Raw genomic sequence first — 12767 nt, forward strand, 5'->3', positions numbered from 1 at the left:
GAACAGAATGAATGTCATGTCAGAAGGCTACCATTCTGACCATCATTAGGGGGCCTAAAAAAACCAGCTAGAAATGATGGAAAACTCATTAATGAAGAACACTTAAAAGCTGGGCAAGTAGACAAAGTTTATTTTCTTTTCTAAATAACTAGCTGAAGGAAGAATGAAGAAAGTTCCAAATGTTTAGGAAACACCGACTGTGGTCAATCATTGTGTCAGGCATGCTCACATGTGCGCATTTAATCCTCACAGTAGCCCTAAGAAGTAGGAATTATAATCCTCATTTTATACATTTGGAAACAGGCTTAGAACGGTCTCCTGGTGGAAAAAATATCTGAAGACGTCCATTTCAAAAAAGCAAACATTGGCCATTTCTGAGTTATTTGGTGACAAAGTTTTCTTTATTGTCTAAATTTAACATAAAACATGTCATTTTCATTACAAAGTACAATTTTATGGAATACTAAATAAACATATATAAATAAGCCTTGGCCAACATTATAAACCAGGATCTGACATAGATATAAATCCATGACTTCCAACTTCCCTTGACGTCACATTATCTTCTCTTAAGAGATAGTCACTTTGGCTAATAGGGAAAAGAAGACCAGTAACATCAGAAAGCAATTTCCATCTGGCCTGGTTCTGACTGGGGTCATCACTCTAAGCCATATGCCTTACTTTGCTCTGACACTTCAGGATGTTCCCTCCTGGTATCAGCTGTGCACCAAAGCTAAAAGTTCACAAGGTTCTCCTTGCCATTCTCAATAAATCAGTTTTGCAAAATCTCCAGGCCTTCTTGCAGAGTATTCAGGCATATAGGGTTGTACTTGATCAGCCATAAAGATGGGGCTCCCTTTAGGTCCTGCAGCAGTATGGCACCAGTTTGAAAGCCTCCACACAGTCCACATAATAATGAAAGTCAGAAAAAGACCATTCACCACTTATCTGTGCTTTCTACAAAAAACAAAACAAAACAAAACAGATACCTGGATGAGGGCCGAGACTGCCTCCCTCATCATTTCATTGTATGTCTATGTTGAAACAGTCAGCAAGAGGAGAGATATCAAGTGCTTGCAAGGTCCCTAGGTCTGTCCTTACATTCAGACCTTTCCTTGCTACTTGTAATTCCTTGACAGAGACACTGTGGTAGTGGGTACTCAGGAGAGAAGCAATGAGAATGGGACAATTCTCTCAGGGCAAACATTGAATCCTCTCTTTCTATTACAGAGTAAAGTTCCCTGAGTCCTGGCCTCGATTGTTCATGTAGATAGAATGGTAGCTATTGAAATTGTCCCTAGTTTAGTAATTCTCTCTGAGCTCCCTTAAGAGGGCCCAAGTACTCTTTCCATTTCTCTTGACAAAGAATAAAGAATGAGACTAAGAGCCTTGACCATCATATGTCTGTTGAGCACTTGATACTTGAAAAATTTAGATGACTGGGGGTGTGGAAGTTTTGAATAACCAGATATATACATATAGATAGATAGCTAAAGGTATTTCATCACTACATTTTCATTTTTTTATTTATAAAATACTCCTTATGTATCACTCTTGTGCTAGGCACAGAAGATGCAATGCTGAATAAGACAATCAGCTTAGATTCCTTTTTGTGAAGTGTAACATGTACCCTTCCCAAATGTTCTATTAATGACAGATTCCTATCATTGGGTGCCTCATAATTTTGTATTATTCCATCACTTCTAAAGTCAAGGTCTACATGGTAATTTTCCTCAGTTTGAAGACAGCAGACATGCTTCCCTTCTTCTGTGGAGTTTCTGGTGTCTAAGAAGGCTTGATCGCCTACTAAAGTTTCTCTTGCATATGCTACATGTATAAGGCTGCTCACCTGTGTGAGTTCTCTGGTGTTTAATAAGGTGGGAGTTCTGAATGAATCTTTTTCCACATTCATCACATTTAAAGGGCTTCTCTCCTGTGTGAATTCTTTGGTGTGTGTGTAGATTTGTGTTATGACTAAAGCTTTTCCCACACCATGAGCATCTATATGGTTTTATTCCTTGATGGGTCATGAAGTGCTTATTAAGATCTGAACTCCATCTAAACCTCTTGTCACATTGTTGACATTTATAGGGTTTCTCTCCAGTGTGAATTCTCTGGTGTTTAATAAGATCAGAGCTAACTCTGAAGCTTTTCCCACATTCCTGACATTTAAAAGGTTTCTCCCCTGTGGGGCCTTTCCCATGAAGATCCATAAGTTTTGGAAACTCTTGTTTACAAGTTGCAAGTTTCTTTCTTTTCTTCCTTGGAAAAGCTCGATGCCATTTCTGTACACTGTGTGTATCACCAGGATTTTCCCTGCCCATTGTTTTCTGGGCAATTTTCATTCTGGTCTTTTTTGATACTTTGCATCCTGATGTTTGTATTTCTGATGTAGAAACAGATATAGGATGATCATTTCCAGTGTCATTTTTTAGCTTTAACCCTGTCAGAATAAACAGAATAATCAGCCATCTGTGTCCCAGTGCAAGAAAGCTACATAAATGGAGAGAAAAGTCAATGATGATTGCTTTAAAAGAAATACAGGAACAAGTGATTTCTGGTCCAGTCTGGACAAAATGGCATAGACCCATTTCTCCTTGATCCTCCCTGATAGGCACAACAATAAACCCATTAAGTAATATGAGATAACTAAAAGAAAATTCTTAAAATGTTAAGAAAAAGACAAACTGGTTTGGGACCCCACAACAAGAAAAATAACATAGCAGGGTGGCTTATATCCCCACACCCAACAGAAGAAGGCAATTATCAACAGAAGCCTGCCTGGGTAGGCTTATTGTTTCCTGAATGTAAAAAGAAGTGCAAATAAAGCCTTGTTGATTGAACTCTGGATAAAACAGAATATGTGACTAACACCAATGTGCAGTTCGTCTTGGGCAAACATACATGATTATATAACTTTAGCACTGGAGTTGCTGGAAAGGTAAAAGCTAAATGGAGTTTCTGCTCTTCTTTACGTTTTCCATGAACCAATGACAACTTCAGAAGACTAGTAGGATTGTGTACTTTGTAGTTCAGATGGCTACATTTTTGAGCATTAACTTGCAGCATATTTCACTATATTTGTAATTTTCTATTTATTACAACTGGACAGCTCCAAACTCTTATTACTATTTATTATCTTGTAGCTAGGTAATAGTCCACTTTTTGCTTAATTTCTGCAAGCCAATAAAAGAAAATGTATTTAAGTATCGAGATGTTCAAAGGAAAGAGTAAAAAGTATTCATGGGGAAAAAGCTCTGTTTAACACATGTTTTATTGGATTGCATTATTAGCTGATTTCACTCACTTTATATTTGCAAAATAATTGACATTTCTAATATTTATTGAAATTGCTTAATTTGCACACCCTGTACTCTACACACAAAAATGTATCAAATATAAGAATGAAGTTAAAATTGTGACTGATTCACTTTAGCAGCGTGAATTGCCCAGCTTTTTGAAGATACAAGCTATAATATTTGTACTTCCCTATGTCTGTGCCATAAATGCTTGAAAACATTAAAGTTTTCTGGTTTTATCTTTTATATCAAAATAATCAGTGTAAACCTTGGTTGGTCCCTGAGTTCACTGATATTTGAGGTAATGGGGACCTGTAGACATTCTGACTAGATTTACTACCATGTGCCTTTGCCTACTTCTCTTTGATATAGCAAAATATTTAATTGAGAAATCACTTTATGTTACCATGGTGGATTTCCACTGTGCTATAGCCGTTTTCCTTTGGATTCCCATCAGTGGTGCTGCTCAGTGGCTTGCATATAGACTTGCTATGAAGAAATGCAGAGGCAGCCCATGCTGCCCTGTTTCAAAGTTGAACTCTTTAAGCCCTTGAGAGTGGGCTTCACCCACTATTGCAGAGGCATTTTGCATTTGTCTGTAGCAAGAAATTCACCTTCTCAGGCCAGGCACGGTGGCTCATGCCTGTAATCCCAGCACTTTGGGAGGCTAAGGCAGGCGATCACTTGAGGTCAGGAGTTCGAGACCAGCCAAGCCAACATGGTGAAACCATGTCTCTAATAAAAATACAAAAATTAGCCAGACGTGGTGGCACACACCTGTAGTCCCAGCTACTCAGGATGCTGAGGCAGGAAAATTGCTCGAGCCTAAGAGGTGGAGGTAGGAGTGAGCCAAGATTGCATCACTGCACTCCAGCCTGGGTGACAGAGTGAGACTCTGACACACACACACACACACACACACACACACACACACACACAGAGAAATTCACCTTCTCAAACCAGTAAAATACAGACTTAATTCATAAGGACTGGAGCTACACATTGATATGTATCACCTTAGAGCAAGAGCTATGTTCTAGGAACCAAATCACAATTTTCAGTCATGGAACGATATATCCCATGGCAGAAGACTTTACGTGTGATCTGCTCTACTTTCATGCGATAATTTAAACTTTGATTGCCCAGTAGTCCTTTAAGTTAACATTTCTGTCTACTGCTACTGGATTTTTGTTGCAAAAATATATTAATGACCCACATGAAACATACTAAGTGAATCATTATAAACAAAAGGGAAAAATGATTAAGAGAAAATTAAGTGATTATGTTACACCACTTATCCCAAACCAGAGAATAAGCCATTTCAAGCAACATCTTTGAAGAGTCGTATGGTGTGAATTGGTTTGTATATGTTGGTATGTATTTATTCACACATTCATATACACTCAAGATACAGTTGGCCTAATTATAAATGGGGGCATTGGTAAAACTTACGAAGTGTCCTCATACTGAATTGTAATTTTCTCTTACCTGTAAAGTAAAATTTAGATCAATCCCATGTCTTTGTTAAATATATTTTTTACCAGTCCTAAATTTAGGGTTTATTTCTAACTAGATCAAAATAAATGTAAGTTGTGGAAGTCATTTTGAATATGATGGATATGCTCTACATTTGAATTTCAAGAGGCAATAATACTATTGGAATTATGTGAATTCTAACTCATTTTAAGAAGGCAACCTGACCTGCACAGGATCACTTGAATGTTATCTTTTTTAGGATTACACTAATATTCTTCTCACAAAAGGTCTATAAAATATTGTAGTTGGAAAAATAATTATATCAAAATGTTTGGAAATTAGAAACTTTTCCTTAACTTTTATTGATATTGACTTGAATTATTATTTTCTAAACTAAGAGCCATATGCCTACCTGTAAATCTTTCCACATATCATTTAAATTTTTGTTTGTATTGTTATTGTTGTTGATTTACAGATTAGTTATTAATTTTTTGTAGAATAATGCCATTGATGTGCATGCTTTTATGTTTTTTAGAAAAGGGTGTGTTTGGATGAAAGTTAAAAAAAAAAAAAGCTAAAATCTTCCACAGTCAAAACAAAATAATTCTACTTAGAATGCGGAAGTGTGACATGTATTTATAAAAAGCTCTCGAGGGGATCCTAATAATCCATTTATTTCCCACACATCATCAAGTTGAAAATCAATCAGCTGTTGGAACACTGGGACTCTCTCACAGGGGTGCATTTTCCATAAACAGAGGACATAACATATTACTTAACTTCTACACAAAGGGAAGGAAGAATCTTTACCTAGAGAGATGACAGTCTCATAGATATCCTGCATTACATCATTGTAGAGAGTCTTCTCAGGAGGATCCAATAATTGCCATTCTTCCTCAGAAAAATACACAGCCACATCTTCAAATGTCAACAAACTCTAAAGAAGAGAATGGGCTATAGTTTAGTACTTGCCACTTCAGAAGCTGTCCTACCACCCATTTCTGAATTACATGGTAGGCCAGGTGCTGAAGATGTTAACAGTACAAGATTTAGAGTAAAAGAGTGAGAAGGCAGAAAGGAAGGAGCAAAGAGGATCAGTAAATCACCTGAGAGGTGCCCAATTCCCACTGTGCCAAGCCTAGTTGCCTAGAGAATAACTGGGGCTAAAATGTCTCAAGGCACCTGCTGGACACTATGAGTCCTAGGCAGTAGGGACAAGCAGAGACAAGGCCACGGTCAAGTCACCTGAAAAAAGCCAGAAATAACAGCTCACCGGGGACTCAGGCAGGATGAGTTTAGATGCCATCTTTCAGTCTTTGGTTCTTTTCTGCTCAGAAAGGGCTAACATCTGTTGATCATGCACAGCTGTGTGTAGAAAATAGTCAGGGAAAATTTCTTTTTCCTATTTACAAACATCCCGAGCTGATTTCTAAAATACAGAACATCAGGATGCCCTCAGTAAAGATGGGTCACATTGACAAGTGTGTGTGTGGTGCCAAGAAGTGGCCATCTCATTGTAAATAAGAACCAAATATCTACCACTCATACAACCTGTTCCCCAGTTCATGAATTCTTTAGATTTCACAAAAGAAATTAATCAAAGGAAATTTATTCATTTTTCCTCTCATAACATAAGCTGGGCAAGAATTGAAGGTTTGAAAATGAAGGGCTCAGGTCCTCCAGCGTACAGTAGATAATGTGGGAGACTTTTGTTTTTTATTATTTTTCCCTAGTGCACAATTTTCATCACATTCTGCCACTGATAGCCCATGTCTGACCCCAATTTTTCCTACAACTTGTGAGGGGGAGGTGGCCCCACCTGTCCCTGTTCCATCTTCTCCTCTCAAGTTTCAAAGGAGTAGAGTCTACAGTGTGAATAGCAGGGTTCTGTGGTTTGGATATTTCTGTCCCCCAGGCTGACCCCCACCTTCAACCACCATCGACCCACTATACTCCCACGTGGGAGATATTATAGCTGCTAGCATGGCTGGCCGCCTGGAAAATTCCCATGGCATTCTAGGTGAACTAATTACCATCACAGCTCCCAGGAGAAGACAATTATGATGAAGCTCCTCACCTCTTTCATATACAGGCTGGGTTTCTTTGTGAGTGTTCCAGCCCAGCTGTTCTTGTAGTACCCGGTATGTATTCCAATATTCTTTCTGGAACACACCCATTGGTTGGGGCTCTGCTGGCTTCCACTTGAAGCCTGGGGCCACTGCTGTTCCTCCCAAGAGCACTGCCTCCTTTCCCAGCTCATGGGCTGTGACCTAGAAATAATCCCCATCCTCATTAGCACAGAACTTACTTTTGGTTTTGGGGTGGTAGTGGAGGGAGGAACAAGAGCAGAGCCCAGATTTGGGGAGTGCATGACATTAGAGAAGTAATAAAAAGAATGAAGAGTGCCACTATGTTCTCATAAAGAACTATACTCAAAATCTGGGATAATTAGGATAAAATAGAAAAAGCTGTGACTACTGCAGATCCCCACCCCTCAACCCAGTGGCCCCCACCCCGATGCACAGAGCCCTGGCTCCAGCCACTAGCAAAGTTGGGTGGGCAGCCTGTTCCCCTGCTGGGTAACTTTCACTGGTTTGCTTTCTTGACTTGGATCCTTGTTTTAGTGAATTTTTATCTTTTGGTTTTCTGTAAAAGAAAAGGAATTGAGTAAAAAAAGCTTTCCTGTTAGCCAGTTTCCAATCATCCAGGAAAGAATTTCACAAGGAATGAAGATGGATGGAAGAATAAATGGGGGGAAGAGTTGGGCTCCAATCTCTCTTCACATGATTTGGTAGTAATAAGACACCAAAAATATGCCCTGCCCTGGATTTTTCAAGGTAGGCTCCTGAAAAAAGGAAGTGTGCTGCCATCTTCCAAGGACAAACCTTGGTTTCCCACTCACCAGCAGGGCCAATGACAAGCCACTAAGTGAGGGCAATGCAGGTTCTTTCCTCCCAGCCCAGAGATGTGTGTTCCTGCTACAGAAGATACTACCCCTCAGCATCCTGATTCCCTCCACTTCTCTCTTGGCAATTGTCTTCTTTCCATATCCTTGTTTCCTTTTTTTCTTTCCATTTTGTTCTCTTTCTTTGCAGTCTCCCCAGAGCCGCTTGATTCATACTTCTGTTTGGTAACCTCTCTCTCCTTTGGTCTCTGTAAGTGCTGCCTATCTTGTGGATCTTCTCCCCTTTCCCAACTCTTTCTTGCCCTTTATTTCTCTGTTTCTAAAAACTCAACTCTTTTCTCCTTGCCCATGCCAGACTAGGCCCACCACCATCAACTCACCCTGGCCCTAGAGAAGACAAAATGCATTTATTTCCTCTAAGACCAGGAAAGGTTGTGCTAGGAATTTTGAAACCTGTGGACTGACTATTGCTGCATGTATGTCATTTTAGATCCTTGCTAGCTGTCCTAAATGAGCAACAGAAGAGGAACTTAATCTAGTTCTCTGATAACTCTTCCATTCTGATATATTCACTTTTATCCTACTTCATTGTACATGTAGGGAATCTTTCTTCTTACCTCATTCTTTGTTCCATCAGGCTCCCTCTGCAAGAATTCCACCAGGACCAGAGCCTGTTTGACATTCTGTGGATGATGCTTCTGCACCCAGTTCTGGGTCTCCTTGGGCAGAATGCTCAGGAACTGCTCTAACACCAGCATTTCCAAGATCTGCTCTTTTGAGTGGATCTCTGGCCTCAGCCACTGATGGCATAATTTCTGAAGTTGGCTGATGGTCTCAAGCGGTCCAGTTGCTTCATGATAACGGAAGCTCCAGAAGTGCCTGCAAGCGCTCTCAGGACCAAGACTCTCTATTTTTGCGCTGTATTTCTTACTCTGACTGAAGTTCTCATTCACAGACCCACTAGTCTCCCACATAGCCCCCATCTGGGGTTTTGAGCATGAATCCGCCTTCAGCTCTCTCATCGTCATTTGCTCTAGGAACAGTTTTACTCTTGTGTGTGACACTGACACCCACCTGGTACCACCTTTGACAAATGAGGGTGCATCAGGTTTGGTACCAAATCAATGAATTGTTCTTCCCAAGAGCACTGAGGGAGAGCAGAAGAAAAGTACATGTCAAGAAGAAAACCACATGACACATATTTACTTGCTATTTATTGTAAGAGGAAAATGAAGAGAGAAGTTCCTGTCTGGCTTCTCCTCTAAAATCAACTGTCAAGAATTGGAACATTCATGATGTTAGATTACTCAGAAGGTAAGTTTCTCTCCTTTTCTTTGTTTTTCAACTTTGAAACAAAGCATAGCTAAGAGAAGACAAATGCCAATCAATCAATGTATTTCCTGTTTTTTTTGTTTTTGTTTTTTTTTTTTTTTTTTAAACAGTTGAGGAAAGATTGGTGGGTGAGAAAACTGGCACTAATTGGCCAAAATGAACTTTGAGATTATCCAATACTTAATCTGTGGGTTTCCTGTCCTATATTGGCAAATAGGGCCTATTTGAGTTTCTCGAAACTTTAACAGATCATCCCAATCATTTTTCTTTAGTCAGAGGAAAAATAGTTTCTATACCCCTTCATCTCACTTAGACTGAAGACTTTACTAAATGGAACTCTTAATATTCCCTTTTATACTGTATCAATGCTGGTAGGAGAACTGAGACAGCAAGATCAGAGTAGAAGTAACTAGAGAAAAAGTAAGCAAATGTCCCCTGGCTAAGCAAGCAGATCATCAACATTTGATGTGGCAAGGTGTAGTACTTCTTTGAAAGACTTATAAAGGGCCCTGCACAGGTTTGTACTTGTGTATTAAATCTTTTGTTTACTTTAACTGGAAAACTTTACAGATGGCCTTCCTTTACACATATACAAATGTCAGGTGGTTAAAAACAAAAACGAAAGAGAGATGGTGATGATTAAGGTTCTTCATAGACGGGAAGGGTCCTAGTAATGGTAACCTTTCTCCTGACTTAACACGTCCTCAAAACTGATTTTCCCGAGGTGATCCAGCAGAAATAGCAACAAAATTCTTTCAAGGATGCCACAGGTATTCAAAATAATGGTTGGCTCCTTGCTGACCATTCAGGCTCAGGAGGTACAGGAACACTTCGTGTGTGTGTGTGTGTGTGTGTGTGTGTGTGTGTGTGTGTGTGTATGTCAGCAGAAGCCATCGTCTTTAATGTTGAAATGACTCTTTCTTTAGTGTTATGTTCATAAGCCATCAAAAATCAGGAAGTTTCGCTGGGTGTGGTGGTAGACATTACTGCCCCAAATCCCCATCCCTGATTCACTACAACTTCTAGATCAACCACAGGGTTGCCCACAAGAACTCTGAACGTGGGCAGCCTTTGAGTGTGATTCACTAGCATCCCTGGGTTATATTTGTACATCCGGTAGAAAGAAGTTGCTTCCGTAGGTAAGAAGTGGCTGTAGGAGCCCGCGGTCAGGCGGCCTCGCTGTGGACAAGTCCCACCAGCTCTCCAGCCGATCTGCCGCCTGTCAGTGGCGCCACTGCCTACTGAAAAATACTGTATCACGTCCCCCACCCCCATTCCTCGCTACACAGCAGCCCCAAAGGCTGCAACTGGCAGGAGCGGCCGGTATTTCTCAGGGGATCGTCAGTCAAATCTAAAGAGAAAATCAGCTTCTCGGTTACCTTCAGTCAGCTCTGGCTTCCCCGGAGGCCACTTTCCTCTTCCTCCGCTCGACTGCGCCTCTGTGGCCACGCCTCCCTGCTCTGGGTAGCAAAGCTCTCCGCTGCTGCGCGAATGTCAGGAAAGCGCGGGATGCCTGGCGAGTGAAGCTCCAAGATTTGGGGAGTCTTGGAATATCAGTTCCCTCATTCGATCCCTCCACCTCTCGAAGACCTGACTCCGACTCACTCTTCCAGGGTCGAGGTCTGTGGACCTGAACCGGAATCAACCAGAAAATGAAAGATGCATTTCCGGTGGCTTTGTGACAGCTACGCCCAGCCATCCCCCTCCCTCTACCTGCGGAGTCTCAGCCTAGCCAAGTTAGGAACTGTCCCGGGGGTGCTTTCCATCCTAGAAGAACCAACCTCCTGCTCCAGTTAGGTCCTGGGTGCAAGAAAGAGTTAATGCTACCGGGTCTCTAGCCCTGCTGGAAGCCTAGAGAAGCCCCTCAAATGGCTCTTCCCTGGGAGCCATGTAGCTTAGAGACTCCTGGTGCCAAGGTCTCCTATCCCTGATTTGCCAGGTATTGTGCATCCAGATTGTTCCTGCTGGCTTCCCGGAGGCTGGCAGCCCATTCTACTAGGAGCCTCACCCAGTAAGGGTTGCCACCGCAAAGGTCTAGGGGCCACAGAAGAGTGGCTCACAAAGTCAGAACCACTTCAGCACTCTTGTGGGCAGAGCTGTGTACTGGGCCTTCCTGAGTCTCAGCCAGAGAGAGCTCCAGCTGTAGTCACTAGACTTATCAAAAGCCTCCTTGAATAAAAGGCAATTTGGTCCTGGTCAAGCCTCTTGTTAGATCAGAAACAACAGCCCCCTATATTTTCAAAACCATATTCTAGTTATCAGACACATGCTCCCCAACGGTTATCTCGTTTTACTCTTGTTAGGTAGATTTTAACCTTTTGAGATAGGTCCCATTTATACTTCTCTTTGACATATAAATAATTTGAAATGGTATGACATGACTTCACCTACTACTTCATGTTCAGGGTCACATAGATTACCGGCGGCAGATTTTAGCCAGGACTTTAGGTATCCTGTTGTCATATCCTGTCATTTTTCTACTACATTATGCTTTCCCTGGAGGACAGAAATCTTGCTTCCATCTTTATCTCCTGCAGTGCTTAACATAGTTCTCTGGGTAAAGTAAGTATTTCATATTTACAGAATCATCTTTCTAAAAAGCCGAATATCTTGGGTTGTCCGTATTCTCCAAGTTTTCAGTATTTACCAAGAGTTGAGCCATTTGGACAAAAATTGCCAATGTGAATCTAACAGGAGAAACTGGGTGTAGCTTAGTTTTACAATGGGGATGAAACTGATATATTTTGGAAGCCAGTGTGAAAACCAACTCAGACAAGCCAAAGAGATGTCTGCATGTCCAGGAGGAAAATAAAAAGCACCTGTCTGACTTTTTATATATAAATGCAGATGACACTAAGTTAAAGTCAATCATCATTCAAAATCGAAGCTCCCCAAAGGTATGTAAAAGGACACAGTGCATTATCTATGATATATAAACTTAGTAAAAATGTTTGGTTCACCAGAGCATTGTCTTCAGAATGGTTCTTTCAAAACTATATTCCGCAAGTCAGGCATTTTCAACATAATATTTTATAACTCAATGAAGAGGAAGTCAGGGCACTGTGACTGCTGTATAATTCCCAGACTTACATTTCAATGAATCACTAACCAGTGAGGATGGTCAGATAAAAGTCATTTTCTTTCCCCTAAACACTTCAACCTTGATTCACCCAATAAATCAAGGTGTGATCTTGAGCTGCAAACAACTTTATAGGTGGAAGCAACTTAAAGAGAATATTGTAATTTTGGATAAGGTCATGATGAGCAAGATAAAGAAGGAAAAAGAGTTTCCGAAATTAAACCTACAACCCAAGAACGCGTGATTTTTAAGTGAGCAAAGTTGAGATGGAGTAAAACAAACAACTATAGCAAATACCTAAGATGTCTTTACAGAAAGGAATCTGAAAATGATGAAGGCTTAACCAGTAAACATTTTTCGTGGTCTGGAAACTGGAAGACTGACATCAGGGTGCCAGCATGGTTGTTGGATTTATGGTAAGGGTCTTCTTCCTAGTCATGTCTTCACAAGGCCTTTTCATGGTGCATATATGCAAAGAGACAGACTGAGATCTGATGTCTTTTCTTATGTTTTCCATAAGGACATTAATCCCATCATGGAGGCTCCATACTAATGACCCCATCTAAACCTGATTACCTGCCAAAGGCCCCACCTCCAAATACCATCACATTGGGGATTACAGATTCCACCTAGGAGTTTTGGGTGTACACATTCAGCCAATAGCAGCATACAGGAG

At 40.8% G+C, this 12767-nt stretch overlaps 1 protein-coding gene across 2 annotated transcripts; it reads right to left on the reverse strand.

The window, feature by feature from the left end:
* Window positions 1–375: 375 nt before the first annotated feature.
* ZNF75D (zinc finger protein 75D) lies at window positions 376–10665 on the reverse strand. 2 transcript variants are annotated; one of them, XM_025373380.1, is made up of 5 exons: window positions 8298–8797; window positions 6853–7045; window positions 6049–6140; window positions 5586–5712; window positions 382–2443 (listed from the first exon to the last, which is right to left on the reverse strand). In XM_025373380.1, exons 3-5 carry the CDS (start codon window positions 6079–6081, stop codon window positions 1734–1736), a joined length of 870 nt encoding a protein of 289 aa, XP_025229165.1. In that variant the 5' UTR covers window positions 6082–6140; window positions 6853–7045; window positions 8298–8797; the 3' UTR covers window positions 382–1733. The 2 variants fall into 2 exon arrangements, with proteins under 2 accessions (XP_025229164.1, XP_025229165.1); XM_025373379.1 differs by lacking the exons at window positions 6049–6140; window positions 6853–7045 and adding an exon at window positions 10392–10665 and having other exon boundaries at window positions 376–2443; window positions 8298–8827.
* Window positions 10666–12767: the final 2102 nt, after the last annotated feature.

The sequence above is a fragment of the Theropithecus gelada genome, chromosome X, assembly GCF_003255815.1.
Source record: "Theropithecus gelada isolate Dixy chromosome X, Tgel_1.0, whole genome shotgun sequence".
In the NCBI taxonomy this organism is placed as follows: Eukaryota; Metazoa; Chordata; class Mammalia; order Primates; family Cercopithecidae; genus Theropithecus; species Theropithecus gelada.